The sequence below is a fragment of the Acanthaster planci genome, linkage group LG12, assembly GCF_054643075.1.
Source record: "Acanthaster planci isolate LZ-2023a linkage group LG12, COTS_SCS, whole genome shotgun sequence".
In the NCBI taxonomy this organism is placed as follows: Eukaryota; Metazoa; Echinodermata; class Asteroidea; order Valvatida; family Acanthasteridae; genus Acanthaster; species Acanthaster planci.
In genome coordinates, this window is record NC_141788.1 from 13,481,889 (window position 1) to 13,507,062 (window position 25,174).

General features: G+C 39.1%; 1 protein-coding gene across 4 annotated transcripts in view; it reads left to right on the forward strand.

Moving 5' to 3' along the window:
- The window catches only part of asnsd1 (asparagine synthetase domain containing 1), a 64,643-nt gene that overhangs the window by 13,352 nt on the left and 26,117 nt on the right, over positions 1-25,174 (forward strand). For 3 of the 4 annotated variants that reach the window (XM_087144555.1, XM_087144553.1, XM_022249733.2), the window contains 5 exons: positions 2,478-2,612; positions 11,868-12,991; positions 13,529-13,633; positions 23,035-23,122; positions 24,948-24,982. In XM_087144555.1, coding sequence (XP_087000681.1) covers positions 2,478-2,612; positions 11,868-12,991; positions 13,529-13,633; positions 23,035-23,122; positions 24,948-24,982 — 1,487 coding nt within the window. The remainder of the gene's footprint in view (positions 1-2,477; positions 2,613-11,867; positions 12,992-13,528; positions 13,634-23,034; positions 23,123-24,947; positions 24,983-25,174) is intronic. The other variant, XM_087144556.1, reaches the window with a different exon arrangement.

Consider the following 25,174-nt stretch of genomic DNA (forward strand, 5'->3'; position numbering starts at 1 on the left):
ATGTCCATTGAAATTGCATCATTTTCATAAATACAGAGATATTATTTCATGAATGTGAAAGTGCATCGCTGTCACCAAATGATGTGGGTTCTTCTTCTTCATTGCATGGATCGTTTGGATGGATGGATCATTGCAGACTCCAATAGGCCTTTAATATTTTGCTGTCGTCGAATTTATGCACAAATGTTTGCAGAAACTTTTATCAAAGCATGCTCGTATGGCTGGACACTCACTGGTACCCTCTAACTCCACTGCTCGAAAAATATTGCAGTACCGTCAATGCAAACATAAATGTGACCAAATGAGGGAATTTTGTTAATGTGCTTTGTTATACAGTGTGAAAGGCTATACATACATGTAGGAATCCTTTGGGTCAGACACCTAGTGCAAACCATCACAGATCTGTATTTCTTGTGCTTGTGTGAAAGGGCTGTTATTCTACATATTCATTTACACTGGTGTATTGTAACAGGAGGTAGATTTTGGTACCTGTATATAGGTTTTCATGACCTTTTTCAACTTCTGGCAAAAACTTGCCAAAATAAAATCAACACAAAGAAATAAAAATAACCATTGTCAAGATATTAAATTTTCACTCAAGAGTTACCTAAGAGTTAGAGAAATGACTGGTTTCATGAGAATTTGCACTTACCAAACCTGGTTTTATGAGGCTGTTTCCATGTACTTTTCTAAATTTATTCACCCAAGTAAATTTACTTTTAGTGTCTTAAAGTATGGGGAAAATTGAACTTACCTCAAATAATAAATATGGAATAAAAATATAATTCAAGCCATTCCATCTTGGTATACGTGCATTCTGACAGTCCCATTCAACAAAAAATGAAAAGGAGATATAAGTTCATTGTGATGATTGTAATTTTGTGCCTTGCTGGGATGATGTGAACCTTGATATGATTTGCTCTTTAACAGGGTAATGCTGCATCATTTTAAGGAGGATGTGATTGGTTTCATTCCAGCCAAAAGCTGGTTCATTTTTCCGGCCAGAGCAAAAGCGAAGGAACTATGACGTCAGCAAACACTTGGAGAGTTCCCTGGAATTGAAATTTTTGTAACTTTTTGTGAATTCTTGGCACCAATATGTGATCTGACATCATAAGTTTGCGTTCAGGTTTGCTTTAGCACCAAGTATGAACTGGCCTTAAAACTTGGCACTTTTATGTAAAAGCTCCTACCAAACAATGATATACATGTACTGTACAGTGCCTTGTAACACCTTTTTCCCGCTGCAGTAGTATAGTCCTGAGCTACCCTGCCCCAGGTTAAACCTACAAGAGCGAGGGGGGGAGGAATTCACCCCCTTTTCAACATTTTTCTGGATATTGCTGAAATTCCTTTTTTCCTGATTTTGCCGTAATGCATTTTTTTCAGCCTGTAGGAGTTTTAGAGTAACTCTGCAGTCATTTTGACACCAATTTTGTGAAAATTGGACAATACCATTCTTGCTTAGTTTTGAGATGGGTCAGCCCAAAATGTATACTTTTCCACTGTGGTGCTCAATGCACACAGGCTGGCATACATGTAGCCTTGAAATTCAAATGACCATAACAACAAAACTGTCTCTCTGATTCAGTTTAAAATTCACAGTTGTAATGACAAGGAGTGTTTGTACATGTATGTCAAGTTTCAAAAAAATTGAGCAAGGCACAGCCGAGTTCTGGGGGCAGAATCCCCCCCCCCCCGAGATGGGTTAAACATAGGGTTAAGTTTGTCTATAGTCCCAGTTTTGTATTTCAAAAAGGTTAGGTCTTTCAAGAACAGAGCATGTGCATGAGCTGAGTATGGATTCACTGATAGGGTAGGCAGTTGCGCATGCATGCTGCTGTTCCCAAATAAGGGGCGTGCGCTACTTGAATACTGAACTGGCTAATTCCTGACTTACAGTGCCTTCAGTTACTTCTTGCTTCATGGTGTTCATTAGCCCAGAGTTTTCATAACCTGGGATCATTATGCAGTACCAGGAGGTACTGGTATTAAAACACTGACAGTGGATCACATGCAACAGGTTCCCCAAATACATGTACAATGTAGGTTTCCCACCACTGCATAATACAGTCGAACTTTGTTAATAAGAACACTGTTAACACAACATTCCGCTTATAACAAGGAAATGTTTAGGTCCCAATCCTTTGTTCTTCGTCACTTTCATTCCTAACACAAGACTCCTGCCAAGCATAAGGTACTGGGTAGTCTGCAAAGTCCATAGGATGTGTCGTTATTGAGGTTCAACTGTATTAGCCCTCTGGGCTTCGTCCTAAATTCTGAAAAGATGACTCTAATGATACCCAAGGTAATGGCTGATAGGTTTTCTCTTAACAGAGGCTGAAAAATAGTGAAATGAGAGTGTACCAGTAAAGCCAGAGCAACTCTAGGACTGTGAAAGATTTTACCTTGTGAAAAGCGTACAAACTTTCCTTGGTAAAAAATCAGTATTAAAGTAACTTTGCTGTCTTTACCAGGAGTCCCAGCATTGTCTCTGGTTTGGACGGGATTGTCTTGGTCGACGGAGTCTTCTCTGGGGGTGCTTTGGAGATGGTAATCAGTCCTTTGCCCTATCATCTGTTGCTAGGCGACCAGAGATCAACACTAATGAGGTAGGACTGGGATAGTCATCCATATGTTATTCACAGAATATCAGTTTTTGTTTGGAGCATGCAAAGCATTTTCTCTTCTTGACCCCTCCCCTTGAGGATACAATAAAAAAGGTGATTTATTTCCATCATTTCTTATAATTTCTAATTGTGGAGACAACCTGCTAACCCTTTCCCCCGTGAAAAGGACAAAAAATTGATGACCTTATCATGTTAATGTTCATAAATATTTTGAAAGTTTGTTAGTGTCCAGAGCAGGTTAAACAGAAAAATGAAAGGTTCCTATAATCAAGGAAAACATTTAGGATGTATGTGATGAGCACAAACCACAGGGTTGTCATGGCTGGAAAATCCTGGAAGCCTCAGAAAACAAAAATCCTGGAAAGTCATTGAAAATTCTTTTGTCAGAAGAAAAGCCACGGAAATGTCATGAAAATCAAGATTGTGCAAGGGTTATTTTGATTGCCCATTTTTAATGTGATAATGGAATATTGGTCAAGGCTATAAACCTTGTCGGTCTTAGTGGCCAGGGCAATCTTCCAAATCATATTATCAAACAAAGATTCTCTGCAAAATGGCATTAAATTCTTTGATTGTTAAATTGTAGTTTTCATTTGACCATGTGGCATGTAATGTACATGCAAGCATCTTCTTATTCACGATGGGCAGTGAAATGTTTAAGTCGACAAATCTAACTGTTTGAAACCAGTGTTAGAGTTATTCGCTGTGGCTTTAGACAGCTGAACAAATGCAGGAGGCATGTAAACAACTGGCAAACCTCAACTGTGCGTCTGTTTACCTAAAATGCCCACATGTTTGTGCCTCCATGTAGGTTTGGATATTTTGTCATGGTGAACTGGTTGGCAGATTCTCAGCGGGGATGTTCTCTTACGTTGATGCTCTCCCCTTTCCCATTGTTGACAACAAGCCAAGAGAAATATTGATGAGTGCAAGAACCTGTTATTTACGTTTTAAAAGGACTAATCCTAATCTCCGTTGATGGAATGCTTGCCGACAAGTGAATGTTTTGACTGCATTTGCACTCTGCTTGTTATTTCCGTCTGAGCTTTCCACTGCAGCAGTATCCAGTGACTAAAGATGGCCAAAAAATGGCCTAAACCAACAAACCTAGGAAACCGCAAAATTCTTACCCAAAAGTGCACTCACATTAATGATGGCCATATCATGGAAACTTTTTTTAGTACCTGTAGGTTGAAAATGTAGGTGGGGAGATTTTTCAAATTTCTTGCACCTTTTGATTGGTATTGTCATGCCTTTTAGGTGATAGCTCAACATTCATGCATGTACATGGACTGGTAGGCCTATATATACCAATGCAAAGCCCTGGAATGTGTGTTTGGAATCAAGATGGTCATGACTTACATGGAGCATTACAACCATTCTGAAATGTTTGCTTTTTATTTTGTAATTTTTAATTTTTTTTGAAGTAGAATTGTCATAGAGTCTCAGTGAATTATCATACTTCAGAATCAGACCCTTTTTTTTAAAGGAAACTCCAAAAGAGGTCTTAGGTGACAAACCTAATGCAATGGAGTATTCAATCATGATCATTACTGAATGAAATGAGTCTTGCTAAAGCATACGTGAAACGTACAATATTTGTTTTATTAAATATAAAAAAATATTGTACATTTCACGTATGCTTTAGAAAGAATACGCCATTGCATCAGGTTTGTCACCTTATGAAATGATTCATTATTGGTATAATATACTGCATGATAAAAACTACAACACATTGGGCAACTGTCAAAGGCAAGCGATCGACTCCAAGACCTCTTTTGGAGTTTCCTTTTTTAAAAAACAGGACGAAGATTTGTTCAGGCATTTTGCCTGAACTAATCTTTGTGTACAAACTGCAGTTTAGTTTCTCAGTTGGGCATAAAATCATCCTGAAAATCATGAACCAAAGTTGTCACATTCCGACTTTGTTACTTGTATGTTCCAAGATACATGTAAGTTCCTGTGTGTCCTGAAAACTGCTCTTATCGTTTGGTAACGCGCATGCATTGAATTTGTTTCTTTCTGTTTGAAGCATCAGCATGAATTTATTTTCCTATTGCATCAGCATCTCTTACAAGTTCAGAAATTGTTTCCTCTGTGAGGAAATGGAAAGATGTTTCACACTTATCAGTATGGCCTGCCACGTTGTCTGTTTGTGTTAAGAACTTCAACTATGCCTACAAATACAGTGTTCTATCAACAGTTAATTATTGATAGAACAATTAAGTTTAATGACACTTTATTACGGCTAACTCAGTTCCAATAATATAATATAATACTAAAATATTTTACCTTCCATTCAATTGAATATTCTGTTGTGTCAAAGTCCCACAAAAGGAGAGATAAAGTGTACCGGTAAATGTAGGGCTACATGTTTTGACCATAAAGTTAAAAGAAGGAAGATTAATTTTTGGCCTTAGAGATTCGAATATTCAAATATGTAAGTAATCTTACTGCTTCACACTTGATCGATGGCCCACCAATCTGATGAAATTAATTCAGGTGTTGTATTACATTAGTTATCCTACTTACTTTGAACAGGGTTTCATGAATACCTGGACAGTTTTTCTATTCCTATTGGTCGAAATATGTCATGTGACTGTGTACTTGTATTAACATTTGATAATGCCCAACCAGAAGTGATAATGCCTGTTGCATAAAATCAAGCACTATCACATAGATATGAGACAGTTTAATGAGTCTGATTGGTCAGGAGTCTGTGTTGCGCAACACATCACGAGTGCACCAAGTTCATTTGAACAGATTCTGTTGGACTCTATTCAAAAAGACTATACCATAAAATGGACAGGGGTGTTCGGGAAAATCAAGGTAAAATTTTAGAATAAAATTTCTGGAATCCATCACATGTTAACTTCTTTTGACTCTCTGAATAAAAAGGTACTGGTATTTATGAATGGGAATAAATGTATGTTGGCTGGTCTTAAACGATGGAGGAACTAACATCTATGACCAGCTCAAGTGACTGAATGCCCATAATGTCCTTGCCCTGGTCTTCAACTTTTTTTTCCAAATCCTTTTTTTTTCTTTAAGCTGTAAAACATTATGCAAATGGTGCCGGAAGCTAGCAATCCAAACCACACCTTCCCCCAAATTAACCTTTGTAATTGATCTGTAAATAACACAATACAGTGTATTTCAAAATAGCTGGAGCAAAATTTCCACCTTTTTTCTTTGTTACCATGTCTGGGCTAAACTATTCCAATCAGATCTCTACCCATGCCTGAACAACTCCCCTTTGACAACCAATCATTTTAGATGGTATCATTTTGCTGTGGCCGCCTGGGAGGGATAAAAAACAAAGACTTGTCAATCCTTGCATTCCTGAAAACAATACCTCGGTCTGGCCTGCAGTAAACTTTTACTCCTTAGTGCTCTCATGCTGCCAAACAAAAGGCATTGATGTCACTAATGGGACTTATCAATCATGGTAGCATTGTACTCTGGCTTAGCTGAGTATCACATACATATTTTTATCGATGATGTGATGTACTGTATGTGTGATGTTACGAAACAGATTTGCAATTAAGGTAGTGTAGTGGGTGTAGCCAGACTGTGCAGGTTAACCACCAGGTGAGTCATATTCACCTTCAATAATTCAGAAATAGACAAAAAACTTGCAGTTTTCTTGTGTATGAGAGGACTAATGGGATTGTTCCTGTTTACTTTGTTGACACCATAACTAAGCTATTTCAATAAGGTAGAATGTTTCTTTATCACGAAATCGAAAATCCGGAGTTTAAAATTCTTGCATCAGTCTGATCACACATGCACATGCTTAATCAATTTTCAAACTACTTTTTGAACCTTTTCTCCCAGATCACTTTGCTTGAGTTGGTATCTTCGTTGCCATCATTTGTGTTGTATCGTTCAGCAATTGTTATGCACTGAATACTTAACAGCACACAGTGGACTTGGTAGCTTTTAAATACCTGTTTGTTTCCTTGAGCAAATGAGTTAGAGGAATGCTAGGCTGAACGATTGCTGTCCTGGGAGCCCAGCATTCTCTGGGGGACTGCAGAACCACAAATAATCCCTCAGCGGCTCTTGTTCAGGAATTTTGTTTTCTTCCCTGGAACCCCAAAAGATTGAGAGAAAATGGGGTTGGTATTGCTTCTCAGGATGTTTGAGTACAACAAAGAGGGAGCTTTAAATTTCATCAATATATTTATGTGACTTCAGAATTCTGAAATAAGTCACTGTTTAACATAAAAAAGAAGTTGTAATTCTTTACCTGCTGTGGATCGCATGCAGACTGTAAAAAAGGTTCATGTGAGAGATTCAGACCTCTCTTTTGTCGTGCCGCAGTTGTGCTTGAACATGGATGTAAAATTCTGCACCCCGTACACTTTGGCTGTCCATAAATGCAAAGCAAAAGCGACGTCCACAATGTTAGATCACACACAGCTATCTAAACGCCAAGTAATAAATACTGGTCCTCTTTAATAGTAAAGGGGATATATGCATTTTTGGCAAATCATGACATCAACTTAAAGGGTGATATTTCTGCAAACCTTAGCTGCCCTTGCTACAGGAATAGTAGGCAAGGTAAGAGGCCTATATGGGCTTCCTAGCTTGTATGACCAAGAAAGGTTTTATTACATACATGTACAGTACGTGTGCCCCACATATATGTCACACACCCACATGTATACATAAAATACAGATATTAGGGGGATCAAAAATGTTCTGACTTTCCTAACACAAGAAATTGTCCCCTTAATGCAGGGAGACAGGTTGGTAGAGCCAGGGAAGACATAAAACAAGATGGGGAGACAAGATTAAGTTTACAGCATTATATGGCATTCAGGGATGAGAGCGGCATAGCTAGGGACCAATTAGTACCTACTTTGGGAGGCCCTTGCCTTGCAGTTGGCCGATAACGGCTTATGATGATGAATAATACAGGGAGGGCCTACCTGGTAGCCATACATGTACATGTCTCCTTGCATTTAGAGCAGAGTGTTCATGAGTAATTTTTATATAAAATTTGCAGACCTGTAGGTTTTTTTTCCTGGACACTAGACACACAGACTTGAAGTTTGGGTCATGAACCACCAGAGCCAAACTTGAGTTTTTTTTATATGTGGTTGCATAGTAGAACTAATGTGCCTTTCCCAAGTTTTGCTCCGATGTTGTCGCAGAACATTAATGAGGAGGGTTGTAATTTCCAGTAGTCAACACACATTACAGACCAAACTGTACCATTATACTACAAACCATCAGCAAGGGGTCTTGAACATGGACAAGTTAGTTGCCCATGTCTCTGCCATTAGTAATGTTATTACAAGTTCCTCCCCAGGGAAGGGCCAAGATACACCCCCTGCTTTGAGCCCCAAGTTGCCCCAACACTGTTTGGCTGTTGTTCTTTTTGCCGATTCTGCTCTTTATTGCAGCAATAACTCAAAATTAGTGTCACTTTGAGGGCTCCCAGCGGAAAGGAAGTGGTCATAAATTAAAACAAAATTGTTGGTTGACGTTCAACATGTACAAGTGTATTGACCATGATTTTTTCCTTCCCAAATTGTTTAAATTCAGTTGTGTCATTGTATGCAAAGTACCTGTGAGCTTTATTGTTTCAGGTTATTTCACAGACTTTGAATTGATACTAGTGCCGTACAATACGATCTTATGATGTTTTTCTGTGGACACATTTTGTTTGGTTTGGGATGATATACATGTACATTATACGTATGTACCCGTACGTGTTCAGCGTAAGTAAAATTTCTCATTGAAGAAGTCTTACCAAATACGTGTATGCCTTACTTAGCATGTTGACTGCCCCACACAATTTCAAAGAGGCGTACCCATTTGTCAAGCACTGTACTCATGCACACTAATAGGAACCTCTCAGGGGTCCATTTGAACATGAGCATTATCCCCCACACTGCCAGCAGCATATTTTGTTGTGCTCTTTGGCGATGCCAGTGTATTCAGTTTATGTTATAATTGCCTTTCATTTCCTACAAGTACATGTATACTCTTGGTGGCAGAATTTGGTACACACGTGACGACGAGTATACTCGTAGTCAGCAGTCAATGTGTTATACCCCATGTTTTTACTTGGATTTTTTTCTTTGGGGGGAAGGGATCTATTCATGAACTGATTGGAAAAGGTGGTAATTTCAGAAAGCTAAGATTGGTATCCACCAATCTTTATGCTTCTATTAATGTACATATGGTGCCCAGCTCAGGGTATACACACATGTGTGATTGTGTCTAGGCTTCACCCTCTTCAGGGTACAGACCAGTAAATAAGCTGCCATAGACAACAGTGATAAATATCCCCACTTCAAATCAATCAGGAAAAATACAAGTTTCCTAGGTGTTGAAAACACATATCAAATTAAAACTTACTTCCTCATGTTTCATTTTCCTTTCAATTTTTAGTGGTTAAACTGGTGAGTTTTGAAGATATTTCTCTCCAGAGAAAATCACCCCTCAAAACAGTCATGTGGCCCATCGCCATTTTAAAAATTGATACCTACACTCCATTGCAAAATAGAGCAATTAGGAGGGCCCCGATACTTTCAGAAATACAAGCTGGTAGTCTTGCCCGTGGATTTCATCCACCTTTTTAACAAACCACCCAGTCCACGTGCCACGAAACACTTTGAAAGCAGAGAATTTGACAGCCTACAAATTGGTCCGTGCAGGCAATTTTGGACCTAGGCCTATTTACTGGCCTGCAACCTTTAATCCTGCAAAATCCAGGGTGCCTCCCGATGGATGTTGAAGGAACTGGAAAGGAGGCTTGTCAACAAGTTTTCCCTGTGGTGCCCTCCCTATAAAATGCCCATTGTACTGCTAATACTATTCAGTGAAATTATTTTGTATCCAGTTTCCCAAATCAAATGTTGACATATGTGGCATTAACACACATGTGAGATGCTTTGCTAGGCCCAACTACCCTGTTTTTTTTGTTAACCTCTTGTTTCAGCAACCTGTTTTTACATGTGTTGGTGGGGGGTGCTCTACTATCCCACATCCAGCTGTAGCAATGGATTTTCTGGAAGTGGCATCGAGGGCAAACCGTCCCACAATGTCGGTCAGGAATCCAGACTAAGTGGGCCTTTTTCATCACATCACTTGAGTGTCGCCAAGAATTCTTGTGTAAATAATTGACGTCCTCGAGACCATCACGCGAGGCATCCGGAAATCCGAGCAATCTTATCCGTTTAAGCACTTAATCCGTGCAAGTTGTATTTGTAAGCACCGTCACCAAATACCAAAAATGCTTTTTACAAAAATGTGCTGGCATTCTCAAGTCGGAGGTATAAATTGGATTTTGGAAAACAAACCTTTCAACAAGTAAATGATCAGTAGAAAACAATCTCAAGAGATAAATAGAAAGATCATTCTCGCAAGATCTACTCAGCTTAAAGAGCTGAAGCAGGAATGTTGAATGCATTAGAGGTTCAAAACTTGCCTCCTCAAAAACAAAGCCCAAACCTCCAATAATCTTCAGCAAACAATGCCATTCTTTGAGGTCCTTGAAGTTGATAACCTGGCTGAAGTACCAGTATGAAGGAGAAAAAAGCCTTCCAGCATGCTTTAAAAATCACTTTTACCTCTTGTTTTTTTACAGTGCCTTTTCCATTGAAGGGTGTACGAGGGCCAAGTTTTTCTGTGATAAAAATCTGATTTCAGATAAAATGAAATTCCCATTGAGCATTAGGTATTGGGTTATATTGAGCTGCCGTACTACATGTAGTTTTCCAACAGTTTCTCCATTTTCAACATTTTACTTAGTAGGCTTCATCCATTCTTGTTTACAGCTGTTAAAGTTGCCATCTAATAATTTTCAGTTTTTACAATGAGCTGAAGCAGATGACATAATGAAACAACTGAATTCATTTTCATTCTGTGTTTGAATTACCCGGTAGGTATCAGTCTGAAGACATAAGCAGTTGTCCAAAAGGTGGCCATGAAATTGTCTTCCATAGTGCTCATTCCATCAAGAAGAATATCCACGGATTGCACCTGCATAAAATATGACATACCAACGGCATGTTAATCTCCAATTTGATGCGTGCATAATACACTTACAGAGTTTTCGAGCTGACCAATATACATTCATAAATTTTATGTGCAGTAAAATAATGAGCGTCCAGCTAGCATGCCTTGAATAACTTCCTAGATTTGGCATTCTTTGCCTTTTCCACTTGTCCCTTTGAGGTGCTGCACTTTCTACCTTTCCCCTTCCATTGAACCTGACCCTCTCCTTTGAAGGGCACACTCTTTTTGAGAAGTCCCAGGTATCCCTAGCTAATATGGTAGGGGGTAGGAGGGGAGTACATGTGTCACTGCCTGCTTGCTGGACTTTCCCCTCTCTTGTATAGGCACCTAACTTCATACCTTGCTCACAGTGATTGATCACTTCTTCAAAGTGGTTCAAACACCTGGGGATGATTTACTGCTGTGATTCTTCAAGACTTCAACCTTCCTTGTATCTACTGATGAAAACCTTGACCAATAAATTGTGCAAGTGTTATTTATTCTATTAAAATAGGGAAAGGCTGGCATGGAGTATAGGATGATTGTTATATACATGTATGTACTGCAGGGAAGGCAAGAGATGGGAAATGTTGGTCAGAGACCAGTTAATTGACTGAGCTTTTTTAGTTTGCAGAAATCACTGCTTGTATGGCGTCTTTAATCATGCAGTTAATGGGCTTATCTTGCCCATTTCAATGTACATGTATAGTTTGATTAATTGCATTGGCCAATTGTTTTCCATTCACTAATTTTAATGTGACATTTAACCGACAATAATGAAGAAAAGAACAGTTTGTCTTGAGATAGTCAAAAGGAAACAGACTATTCCGCCACCCCCTGAAAAAAAAATTGTCCATGATGAAGCATCTTACAATGCATGTCATCCAAATGCACCTTAAAGTACTGGTAAGCCAGCTGTCTTAATGTTTATACCTTTTTTTAGGGGGGGGGTTATTCTTGGTTCAAACCAATTTTGGTTATTCCCTTGTATCTTCTGAAAGGAAGACATATATTTTCACACAGTGGCTTTTCATTAATCCAATACAAAAATTTAACAAGTCATCTATCAATTCATTTAGTAATTAGTCAACAAAGCCTGTGTACATGTACTGGTACATGTACATGTAAATAAACAGTTTAGCCTTGTGGCCATTTTATGAAAAAATAGTTAAGATTATATAAGTATGTTCCTTCCTTTTTCTTTGCATGGTAATCTATTAGAGATGGTCAGAGGTACCCGCAGATGGAATCTTCTGTCTAGATGTTAAACGGTGGTCTCAACATTCAGGGCTGCCTATCCAGGTGATGCTGTTTCCATGGCAACAAGATGCAGTTTCCTCATCAGGGAGTGTTTTTAGTCCTACCGTTTCAGATGAACTCAAAGAAGCTGTCTCCAATGGAGACCTCCTATCACATCTAGAGCCACATAATAGCAATTTTTTGGGCCAAAGTTTGAATCCTGATCTCAGCTTTGACATCATGACGGAAGGTGTAAAGAGTCCAATAGCTCCAATGAATATGTCAGTTCCAACTAAGACTGAGGAAGAGCTCTTGTCCTTGTGGGGAGAACAAGTTAAGTTACAGCTTCTCAAAAATTGTCCAAGGGAGATTCTATTAAAGGGGAGTGCATGTTCCATGGAAATGGATGACCTGCACCATTTTGAAGGAATAAGAATATTTGATGTAAGCAAAAGTGTCTTACCTGGAGGGAGTATATCAGAATTGTTACCTCACAAAATGGAGCATGAGTTGGCCAGAAATTCTGACAAGTCAGACAGCCAGTTGGGAATCGATTCAAACCACAGAATCGCACAACCCCCATCCCGGGACCAAATTCAAGAAAATTTGCCTTCAGCCATGACAAAGCCTTCTGCAGTTACAGACTGTGCTCGTCAAGATGTGATCGGAGAAGAAGATGCCTTGCCAAGACAGGAATTAAAGCTTGGAAGGGAGCCTAGTGAAAGGATCAGGGATTGCTTAGCATCAATCAGTGTGTTTGAGTGTGAGATGATGAAGGCTGTCACTGGATTGATTAAAATCCTACAGGAGTCTGTGAAAAGGAGGGTCTTCAATCTTCCTCGTCCCCGTAGAAATGACAATCTCCAAGATCCACATTTGTCACCGTCCTCTCACGACAGCATCTTCAATTGGCACTTAGATGTGCATCCTGTTTCAGTGACAAGACAGGGGTGTTCCCCTATCCACAGCGAGTCAGATTCAGAGTTTAAAGTGAAACGCAGTGACAGTCAAGATGCAGAGCGCCCCCACTGGCAGTGCCACAGTAGGGTAGCCATTTTATTCTCTGGAGGGATTGACTCCATGGTGATAGCAGCCTTTGCTGACAGGTAATGAAGTTTTTGAGCCACTTTCCAGAAAGGTGGCAAGGGATTCCAATCACAAGCAGAAGCTGGTTACCTTGTCTAAAGTTCACAAGCTCCCTCAAGCAATGTTTACAATACATGCATGATGGCAAAATCCCCAGCGTGAGCTGCATCATCTGACGAGCTTTTGCACTTCTTATGGTGTATGTGGAGCCTAAAATAGATGTGAACGTAGCCTGCATTCCCACGACATGTTCTCTGTTTGCCCTATAATAGTGTGTCACTGAAAATCCTCAGATCCCCTCCAGTCGGTTTCCCTTCTGAGTGAGCAGAAATGTAGAATTTTCTTACTTCCAGCAAAGTACAGTATACACAGTGAGTTTATGTTGAGCCACTTTGGACAGTGAATTGAAATGGAGGCAAATAGAGATTTAATTTACTTTCCGTCTGCCACAAATTTCTTCCTGAAGATACACGTAGATCCGTAAATAAGCATGTACATTTTTATATGAAAGCTCTTTTCAGAGATCAGTATTAATCGTGTCCCTCAATCGTTTCCAGGTGCATACCTAAGGAGGAATCTGTTGACTTAATCAATGTGGCTTTCCAGCAGCTACCAAAAACATCAGGCAAAACTTCAGCAGACAGGGAGAACCAAGAAGAAAGGTTAGATTCGCATAAGTCTAAAAAGCTTCCTTTTAAGCTTTTTTCTCACTGGTTTTGTGATACAGAACTAGTCAAAATCATCAGACTATCTGGCAGAGATGAATGGAAAATCGTTTCAAAAATTGTTAATTTTAGCCCATACATTTGCAAATGCTTGGTACATCAGTACTATGAAACTATATCCTTTTGTTTGCTGGCATTGTGTTTACCACCACATTTCAAACATCCAATACATGTACATGTAGGTGTGAACAGAGATTGAAAGGAAACAGTATTTGGGAATAATTGTCTACTTGAACTTGTCATGATTATTCTTTCTAGGAAACAGAGCACTTGAATGCAAAATATAGCTGTATATGCAACTTGGGAATGAAGGAAAAGTTGAAATGCCCAATACTTTGAAGATTTAGGGGATTGTTTATTATACAACTATGGTGTTACTATTGTAAAAGAATTTAACATGGAAAGGACACGGGTACTAAAACATTAATGTTCTTTGCATTGGTTCATTACCGGTAGCTTGCAGTCAACTTGAACAAGTCCCCATAGGAAGCTTGATAGATATGTAGTACTAGTACATGTTTTAAAATTGTCATCAAGTCAGATTTTGGGTTGAACAAAAGAAGTTTGACAGAAGAGATTTTTGATCCTCAACTTGTAACAAGCTGTTCCATCTAAGTGTTGCCATACGGTCTGCAGGAAGGAGGGTAAACTACATCTTGAGTCTTTTTTTTTTTTGAGTTATTTTTTAAAGTACTGGTAGGAATAAGGCATTTGATGGCAATTGACCAATTGGCTGTGATTTAGTGCCTAGAATGGTCTTTCGTATACTTTAGTTTATATTTAATATGTACATATAATTGTATATTCATCACATTTGGCTCATTTGACCAATCCCATTCATTCAGCTAAACCAGCGACTCATCTGACTAATCCATTTGACTAATTCCATTTCTCATTTACATGTACTTACACATTTACATGCAGACTCCTAATTAAGGACAAAGTTGCAACTTTAAAATCCCTCACCAAACAAGAGCATGTAATTCAACATCTCTGAACCCCATTTCCCATGTTTGTTTTAAAGTTTTCAGGAAAGCATTCCATCAATTTCGAAAATGCACTCACAAACAAATGCATGCACGTAAGTGGAACACTGCATGTGCGTCAAGATGTGACATTACAACATATATCACACCCTATTTCCCAGGAAAATCTCTGCAAGAGCACCCACCCCCTCACTTTTTTTTTCTCCTTATCTCTTTCTTGATGGTCACGCAAAGTACCTTCGGAGAACATGCAATGCAAAGAATGTATGTGTGGGATCTCATATTTCGACACGTGCGTACTGATGATACTGTCAAGCCGGTTCCCGGTGCGGTAGTCCGTCAGACAATGCCAAAACCGGATACCGGTACTTATAGCGTGTGTCTTGGGTGCTGAGACAGCCTGGTATTAATGTGCTGAATGTTTTCAGGTTATGACCTGGTGGTTCATATGCTGGAAGTGATGGGGTCATAGACAGTATGAGAGACAAGTGGGAAAAGGGGGAGGCTTGGAAAACAGCTGCTGAACAATGGGGAATATGATTAATGAGGATTTCTCTTTCCATCTGGCCCATTATTGGCTTTCAAGTTGAAGGGGTAGGCTCAATTTAAATCTCACTCGGCTGGTGCCTGGCAAACTACTTACAGTGTGTATTTTTATGCTCTCTCCAGATTTTGTTGCATTAGCATCCTTCAATCTCAAAGAGCTTGTTTTTCAATTTTATGTACATGTGTCTCCTTTCAAACTATGCAAGAGGATCAGACTTCCTTAAAGCTTAGTATCTGTAAAGGTTTAGTGAAAACGTTTAGTACGGAATAAGTTGTTTGATGCCAAGATGCATTCTAGCATATGACATTTTGAGAGACTGTTAAGTCCAGATTGCCATTGTGCCCAGACATAATTAAAACTACTCACTGCAAATAATACTTCGTGAATCTCAGCCCCACCCTCCTATCTGTGAAGAATACTTTTCACATGAAAATGAAAGCTTTTAACATAAATTTATTGTTGCCCTGTCTCTTGTGGAACAATTTCAGAATCAGAGTCTTATTGTGCTGTGATCATGTGATGTTTACTTCATTCCTTCCTGTCACATGATGAGATCATGTTTGCAACCATACAGAAAACATGCTCACATCAGGTTAAGAAATATAAAATTCAGTGCCGACATGGGAAGACAGTTCCAAACCATGGTCTAGCCTCGCATTCAGAATTACCTGAAGCTTGTTAAAATAAAGCTTCAAACTAAAGTGGCCTCAAGTGCCTTATTGTCTGTATTTGAATATGAATCAACCACTCCATCTGGGAATGTTTCTGGAATGTACTGTCCTTTGGATTTCCGTTGTTTGAAAGATTTCAAACATTGATGTTATCCAGGTTGGCAATGATGTTATCCAGATTGCCATTTTGTCAATTAAGTCCTGAATATTTCTGCAAGGAATGATTGATTGAGAACTTATTAGCTGTTGGGTATCAACAAGCAAACCAGGCAGACAGAAAGTTAAAAAAACAGTATTGGTAGCCTGGGACAATGGCCTGGTTTTCATCACTTTTACAGTCGGCTGATGAAAGAATATGCCATTGCTTAGAAATGTTAAAGCTGAAGGAATGTTGAAACCATTTTGAAAGCCATTGTTATTCATGTTTTCCTTTGTACTGACCTGTCAGTGATGGAGTGTCTGTAATGTGTCAGTGGGTGTCAACTCTTGACTTGTCACACTTCTGTGAGGAATCTGTGAGCTTTCAAGTTGCCCTTTGCTTATTTGGATGGACCAGCAAGAAGTTGTTATGCTTTCAAAGCACCAGAGAATGGATACCTTATGGTTGAAAATGTGATAAACAAGTCCTTAAAGGAGGTCTCAACTCAAAGACTACCCACAGTAATGACATCTTCTTTACAAAATGTTCTTTTCTGGAATAAAGAGGAAGATGTAGCTTATAAATTGCGATTATTTAGTGTAACTCTTCTCAATCTTTTTGTGCTGTCAGCAAACTGTGTAGATGTTAAACATAGTACAAGTTACATCCTACAAAATACAAATATTATAATGGTGGTCCACAGATATTTCCTCGTGAACACCCAGTCCTTACTATTCTCATTTTTCTATTAATATAACAGTAGGTGTTAACGTAATGTTGTTCAGTTTGTAGAAACTTTGGGAATTTCACACACGAGAACAGTGGGTGCAGCTTCAAGCTCATACATGTAAGGTGTCTCTCTTATTTAGTGCAGGATTCTGTGCTTAGAGGTTGGTTGAATCCTACCATAATTGCATGCTGATATGATTAAATTCCCAGACAAATCCATCAATTTGGATCAAGTCTGTTTCATTAAGTTCAGGCTTACTTGCCATTTATCCCGATTTTTTTTTGGGGGGGGGTGGATGTGCCAATTTGAGAGAATTCAGTTACCATTTTTATTGTTAGGCTATTATGAATTTGCATTTTATGAGTAGATGTATGATGTCATCTGAGGCAGAGCCCTTATAGTGTTACAGCTGTTTTTGCACTAAAATTTGCCAGAATTTGGGATATTCTGCCGTCATTTTCCTCTTTCATTTGTGATTTGTTGCTTCAGTTCAGCTTCACAGGCTAGTGAGTAAAGTTTCTCTCAAGTCTTTTTGATCAGCAAATTTTGGGTTCACAGTTTGAACAGAAAGAAACCCAGAAAAGTACCTTCCTGCTGATGGTATCGTGAACACTGCTTCAGCACCCTTATTTATCAGGAAAAAATGATGTTAATTATAAAAACAAATGTTCTTAATTATATTACATTCAAGAGGAAAGGAATGTTGCACAAAACATGTTCCCAGGTAAGAAAGTATGCCATAAACCTTTTAAAATTGTACACAGACCACGTAAGGTGTCACTGGTCAGGACACTATTGTGGAGTTCTTATTCAGTCTTACCCCTGATGGGCAAGCACCAAACAATGCCAAGTGACCCAGTGGTCCATTTTGAAGGTGACCTAAAAGGAAATGAATCTTAAAGTCATATTTCCATCAAGCAAAGTAGCGTGGATCTCAGTTGGATGCTACAGGTGATGAAGCATCTGCAAGCCCATTAATAACCACCTAATCCCCAGGGGTGTGGGTGTGCATTTACTGGTATTCTCTCTGTTACTGACCAAATGTTGAAGTCCTGTGACCTTTAGGTGCAAATTGATAACTCACTGAGTCACTTTGAAGAGAGCTGTATCACAGTTGTTGTAATGTTGACAAGAAATAATGTTGAAAAAATAACTTCAATCTTATTTAAAAAATATTGAGTGTCGCTGTGGGTTAGTAAATGTGCGAAGGTGATGAAAAATTGTAAATTACCAGCATCATGCTGTTGGCAAATCTCCATTTCTGGAATTGTCCAAGGCCTATTTGACATTTTGGGGTGTTCACACTGCTATCTTGTTGTCCATCATCTCCATGCTTGCTTCCAGTTCGTTTGAAATGCAGATACAATCTGTAGTATTGGAGCTGGAGTGTTCCTTTAAAATTCCCCCCTTCCCAGCAGCTGCCAATCAGACAAATCCTGATCATTATTGACAGGTGTCCAACTGATCCTTTGGAGTTGTGCATTTCCCAGGGACAGGGCAAGGTGTTTGACATCCAGGTGCCAGGAATTAACCCTCTGCTGCACCTCATCTCACCCCCTCCCCTCCCCAGCTCCTGTCTGATTCATCATTCTTGCTGGGATTCCCAATTAGGGTAATGCCTTGTATGCCTGGAAGCATGTGGAGCGCTTTTCTGTGTAATAGACCATGAAAAGATGCTTCATATCATAAAGCGCATGTGGAAATAAAAATCATTAAGTAATGTCTAAATGTCCATATAATGTGAACTGCTGTGATGAATATACAGCATGTTGTTTTGCATATATTTGTGTAGGTTTGCTTCTATCTTTTAGAATGCATATTCATTTTTGTCAGTGTGGTTGTCTAAGAAATTACTCTTTTATACCATGTTCCATGGGTAATATACTTGGCAGTGTAAATGTATTGATATGGAGATGGCGTCTGAATGAAGATCTGATGTGATTGCACATGAACAAATGGACAGCCAGTGTCCTCACAGCTGCTGAAATGATGCACCAGTAGTTGCCATGGGAATTGCAGATTGTACTTGCCTTCTTCTTTTGATTTGCCCAGGCTTAATTTTCAAAATATGCTTGGAACTCTGGGCCCATTTGTGTGAGTGGCTTAAATTTGTTGATCCCATGTCAGAGGTCATCAAGACAATGCTGTGCAGGTTGTTTGAGAGATAAAGGCAGTGCACTGTCTGCTTGTGAAATCGCGTTAATTATCCATCATATTTTAGTCAGTGGACCATACTGATTGGTCAAAAGTTGATCATTGACTATGCGCACTGTACCTGATGCTCATTAAAAATTAGTAAAAACAGGAGATTATTTCAAACTGACCACAGTTTCTTTATACGCAAGCGTAAAGGGACAATGTCACAGTGTTGTTTTATTAACATCCTTGTAATTGCACCTTTCAGTTTCAATTGACCTTATTTTCAATTTTTCTTGTTTAAATGTTTTTAAGAGCATATTTTGGGTTCAAAAACTGAACAGTGTCTTCCTGGATTTACATCACATACACAGCACCCTCACTTGTCTGGAAAACCTTGTCAATTTTAAAAGATTTCAAACAGGTTTCATACGCAGAAGAAGAGTTTAAACATTCCAAGGAAGTTCATTGCATTGATCGTTTGCCATTGAACAGTGATGGACATAACAAGTTTGCTAGGATGATTTATAGCGGAAAGCAACTTGTTTGGGGAGACCTCTTTCTTTCACCTTTCCTAATACCCAACTTGAGATCTTGTCATAACTGAAGTATCCCCAGCTGTTGATGCTGCACTTTGATGCATGGGCTTTTCATGACTCATGAGATGCAGTGAGGCCTGACCAGGTGTTATCACAAGGGAGTAAGGAGGAAGATGAAGCCTCTTTAATTCTGTCAAGGTCGGGTGAAGTCATACTTATTTAATAGCAGTCATTTTAAAGGTTCAGCTAAATACATGTTGAATGGGGAAAGAAAACATTTACGCACATGTGTGACTTAATGTCAAACCTGAGCAGTTTTGTGAGTCAGTCACGGAATTATGCATAGAGAAAGGGAAATGTGTGATGCATGTACTTGTATTTGTTGAATTGGCTTTCTGGTTGAGTGTTTGTCTGGTTGAGTGTTTGACCAGGTGTGTTTTTGCCTCCTCCTTTTTTGCCTGACCACACCCACCTCTTTACCTGATTTCATGTATTTCTTCATGCTGTCACGGCTTGGTTACACTCTTGCCTGAATTGTGTGGACTTCATTGGAAAATAATGACAATATTGTTTGAATTTGTTGCAAGTCAATTTGTTCTTCATTAGGTCATTGCCTTAGGAGAGAAGTGGTGGATCCAGAACTTTTTTTTATTGGGGGTTCAGGAAATTTTGTTTATACAAAGGACAGGTAACAACATGTAGTTGTTGACATTGTTGAAATCATTTAATTTGTTTTGTTTTTCTCATTTAGGGTTTTTCCAACCTCTAGATACAGTCCCCTAAACAAAAGAAAGCAAAAATTGGCAGTGAGTAGGGAGAGGTTGGCCTCTGATTCTCCCCATCCCCACCTTAAGAGTGTAGAAGAGCAGGGGGAGTACACAAAATCTGCTTCTTGAGCTTAAAATAGTCACTGTTTCTTCTTTTTCCTGATATCGCTTGGCTCCTGACGACGGACAGAGCATACTGTCCAAAACGTTGAGTTCCTCACGGTTCTTTTCAGAACCATACTGACTCACAAAAGAGATTGTATCCTTGCATGGTGCTACCGCAAGCCTTCCACCTTAAAATACAAAAACTTAAATCATGACAGTCCCTTTATTCCGCAAAGACACCCACTCATTTTGAAAAGGAAATCTTGCCAGTTTGTCTGTCTATGCTTTTGGGAGTGATATTCTTGCAGTGCTGTGACCTGTGCTGCCAAGCATTGTTAGGTTGTTCTCCAGAGATGATTGAGTAATCTTGTCAGGTTGAGTGATAGTACGGTGCTTTCTGTTACTTAGTTATTGCTGTTTTGCTCAGTCATGTGGCACCCACACAACTGTTGCAATGTGTTCGGTTGAAAGTGCATCCTGACTTTCTGATTTAGCATCCAAAATTGTCAAGATGTATTTTGTGGGAAAGAATCTCAATTTTTTTTTTGGGAGGGGTATAAAATTGAAAGTAAAGACAAGTGAAATAGCTTCCCTTCAACATGGTTAACTGACTGAGTTGTAGGTATTTATAGATTTTAATGTTTATATAGACATGCAGCCAAATAGCAAGCTTCTATGAGGTGTCATTTGCATGTTATTTTTGAGAGTAACGACCCATGAAGGCAGTGCATGTAATTGATCTTCTTGGAGTGTGTGTTCTGTGAACCACTTGAACATCTGACAGAGGGCGCTCTTCGCTCCTTACAGATGATAGAGTAAAACCAGTGAGGGGTGCATACACTGTATTATTTAATAAAAGTAACACCCTGTGTGACGTGCAAAATATAGAAATGATGCCTTGAATCAGGATGAATACTTACCGATACATGTACTACCCACCAGGGTTATTGACAATACTATCCAATTAAGTTTCAGTTGGGCAATGTGTCAGTTTTGGACAGAAAGTTCCCTCCAAATATGATCTCTCCTAAAAGTAATCCTAGGGTCCATAAGATATTGAGCCACCACTTCATTGGAAAGCAGAATGCCAAGGACCCAATTTGTCCAAATTTCATGGAAATAAAAAGCTTGCTGTTCATAGTTTCCCCCTTCTTTTAAGTACATAAGTTCACAGGCTACAAAACAGCAGAGAATTTCAGTTCATAGAAACTGTGTTTAGACCAACATAGGCTATTTTTTTTTCAGACTGCAACCTAAGACTCAAAATTTTCTGTGATGGAAGGCATTACTGCCCTCTTGTGGCAGTTTAAATCACATAAATTTTGTAATTGTCATAAACTGTATGAACTAAAATCCTCAAGTATTCTTTGAAGAATGAATTACCGGATTTCTTGTCTTCATTCTTCTAAACCTCTAAGAGGATCTACATGTACCCACGGGGTTACTGTCAATGCTGCTTTTAAGAACTGACCATCCCTGAATTATTACTTCCTTGTCTTTTTTAAAATAATTGTGTTTGTGGAGCCTGAAATTGTGACTATTCTGCAAGCCTGGTTCGCCACGCGCTCGCGAAGTCCATATAGGGAGATTGTCTTGGACAATATACCATTAAATGGATGGGGGCGTTCAGGAAAATGAAAGTAAAATTCTTAAACAAAATCTTTTGAAATCCATCACAGTTTGTCCATCATTGACTTCTTTTGACTCTCCGACTAAAAAGGTAGTTATGAATAGGAGGAATAAATATGTGCTTATAAATGCCCTCACCTATGGCTCGGGCATTCTTCTGAGCGCTCATAAATGCCCTCACCTATGGCTCGGGCATTCTTCTGAGCGCTCATAAATGCCCTCACCTATGGCTCGGGCATTCTTCTGAGCGCTCATAAATGCCCTCACCTATGGCTCGGGCATTCTTCTGAGCGCTCATAAATGCCCTCACCTATGGCTCGGGCATTCTTCTGAGCGCTCATAAATGCCCTCACCTATGGCTCGGGCATTCTTCTGAGCGCTCATAAATGCCCTCACCTATGGCTCGGGCATTCTTCTGAGCGCTCATAAATGCCCTCACCTATGGCTCGGGCATTCTTCTGAGCGCTTATAAATGCCCTCACCTATGGCTCGGGCATTCTTCTGAGCGCTTATAAATGCCCTCACCTATGGCTCGGGCATTCTTCTGAGCGCTTATAAATGCCCTCACCTATGGCTCGGGCATTCTTCTGAGCGCTCATAAATGCCCTCACCTATGGCTCGGGCATTCTTCTGAGCGCTCATAAATGCCCTCACCTGTGGCTCGGGCATTCTTCTGAGCGCTTGTAAATGCCCTCATCTGTGGCTCGGGCATTCTCCTGAGCGCTTATAAATGCCCTCACCTATGGCTCGGGCATTTTTCTGAGCTGGTCTTAAACACACTTTTAAGACTGGCCACGCACATTTTTATTCCCTTATTAATACACAGTATAATGTACATGTATATGCACAGGTATATATAACAGGGATGCCTTATGTGGGACATTTCAATGTTACTGTTTTTAACTTGAAGTTTGAAAATAATGAAATTACTAAGAAATAACACAGTCCTAGAAGGTGAACAAACACTGAATCATTTCATAGTTTTTCTGAAAGAGGGGCAAATGGGTAACACCCTTCCCCAGCCCCAAAAGTACAGTGCATTGTTTTGTGGCTTCCTTTTGATGTCTGTTGATTGTGATTTGTGTGTAGCTATGATGTCCCAGACAGACTAACAGGACGGGCAGGTCTGGAGGAGCTCAGGAAACTCAACCCAGAGAGAAGATGGAACTTTGTTGAGGTAATGATAATGCATACGTCAGATGGTATGCTTAATCATCAAGAGATATTCCCAACTACCAGTAGTCCTAATGAAAAGAGAATCACTTTTATTATTGCACGGGATAGACATTGCACATCGTCAGCTATCTAACATTTCACCAACAGATTCTGTATCTTGATAGGCCTGTAGTCAGTCACATGAAATTCAGTATTTTGCTGTGTTGCTAAAGGAACTACACCCATAGCAACCAAAGAACTATATGCTTGTCCACCGGCATTGTGTGCATGCTTGTGTGTGCATTGTGCCCATTCTAACGTGCTAGCGCTACAGAGCTTGGTACAAACATTTTGTGAAGAGATAGTTTGGAAGAGTGCCGGTAAATTTCCGACAAATTTCACATTCAAATGACTTAGCTTTTATAAGTGTTTAGATCATAGTAAGTTATCACTTAAATTAAGCAGAATCTGTAGGAGAGGTATTATGAAACAAACATTGACTGCTTTATGTCATGGTGTGATTTATTTCATTGAATATAGAAAAATTGCTTTATTTCAAAAAGAAAAAAAATTAAGGATGCAAAAAGTGCGAGAATTGAGATTATTTGTTGATATCAGAGTTTATTTTAATCATAATATTTGAAAGGTATTCAACATTAAGAGCAATCCTGGTACCGGTACCTAGGGTGTTTATTTGATAACTGATATAGAGTACCGAAGTGAATACGTGCACACGCACAATTAGTGTGTAAAAGGCATTAGAGCGAATACCAGCAAGTGAATCAACACGCGCACGTACTCCATTCGTTTGCACTGCACTTTCTGGTTCACAGTGACGTCACATTCCGATACTCTGTTGCTAAATTACATTCTCTTGTGAATTTGAATTCTGCAAGTGAATAATTAATTGGGATTAATTGGAAGTTAGAATTGAATTATCTTTTTAACTGTGTGCATAGAACAGTTGTCCTCCTTGTAATCATTGGGCTTTTTGCAATGTGATCTTTCTTTCCAGTTGCAGCTTAAATCACATTAGCCTAGCTGTGACACTCTAATTTGTACATTTACACATGGCATTTTTTTCCTATTACAAGACTCATCACAAGAGTCAGATATTTCAGTTTACCTACATGTATTATTTACATGTATGCAATTAGGAAGTTCCAGTGATATAGTGTTGATGTTGTTTAATCAGGAAAGCAAATACAAAATATTAAACTTTGCTGTTGCTTAAAAACAGTGAACTGGCCTCTTCCAAAAATTTCAGCTTAAGAAAATCAAGCTATATGGAAATGTAATTAAGATCAGTGCCATACATCACTTTGTCATATAAATTGGGAAGCAAGGTCAGCTTTGATGAAGTTAATCTTGCTGATTAATGCATTGTCTCCAAAGAGACAGATTCGATCAAACCAATTGATCCTACCAATAATTATTGCTCGTGTTAAACTTTGCAATACATAACCTGGTTTGAATACAGTGGTGTTATAAGCACCTTTAAGTAAATGTGCACCACTTCTGAAGAATATGATAATGTCGTCATGTGACCTTTCCCTCTCTGCCTTATATATTTATAAGAAACAGCAACTATCACTGAAGCCCTCTTTGGTCTTGTCTTATAGAGTGCGGAAGTGTGACGTCACTGTGAAGCAGAAGATGCAGTGCTAATGACTGGAGTACAAGCGTGTTGGTTCACGTGTTGATTCTTGCTCTAATGCTTTTTGCTTACATAATTGTGCCTGTGACATTTGGTACTCTGTACCAGCTGCCATGGTACATTTTTGTAGAAAACTTTTTGCATGAAAAAGACCGTAATGATGAAGTAATTTTTTTTTCTTTTTCACCAGGTGAATGTGACATTTGAGGAACTTCGGAAAATGAGGTTTGCATATTGCTCTGTCAGTTTGACCATTCGTTTTATGGAACATTAGCATCAAATGAGCAGAATTATCTGAGAATTGAACCCTTCAGGCATTGTGGAGATCACTGGAATCTATTGCTTAGTCTTGGTCTTCAGTTATCTGTGCCGTTTTTGTCTTTTTATGCAGACTTTTAAATGGTGTCATACTAACTA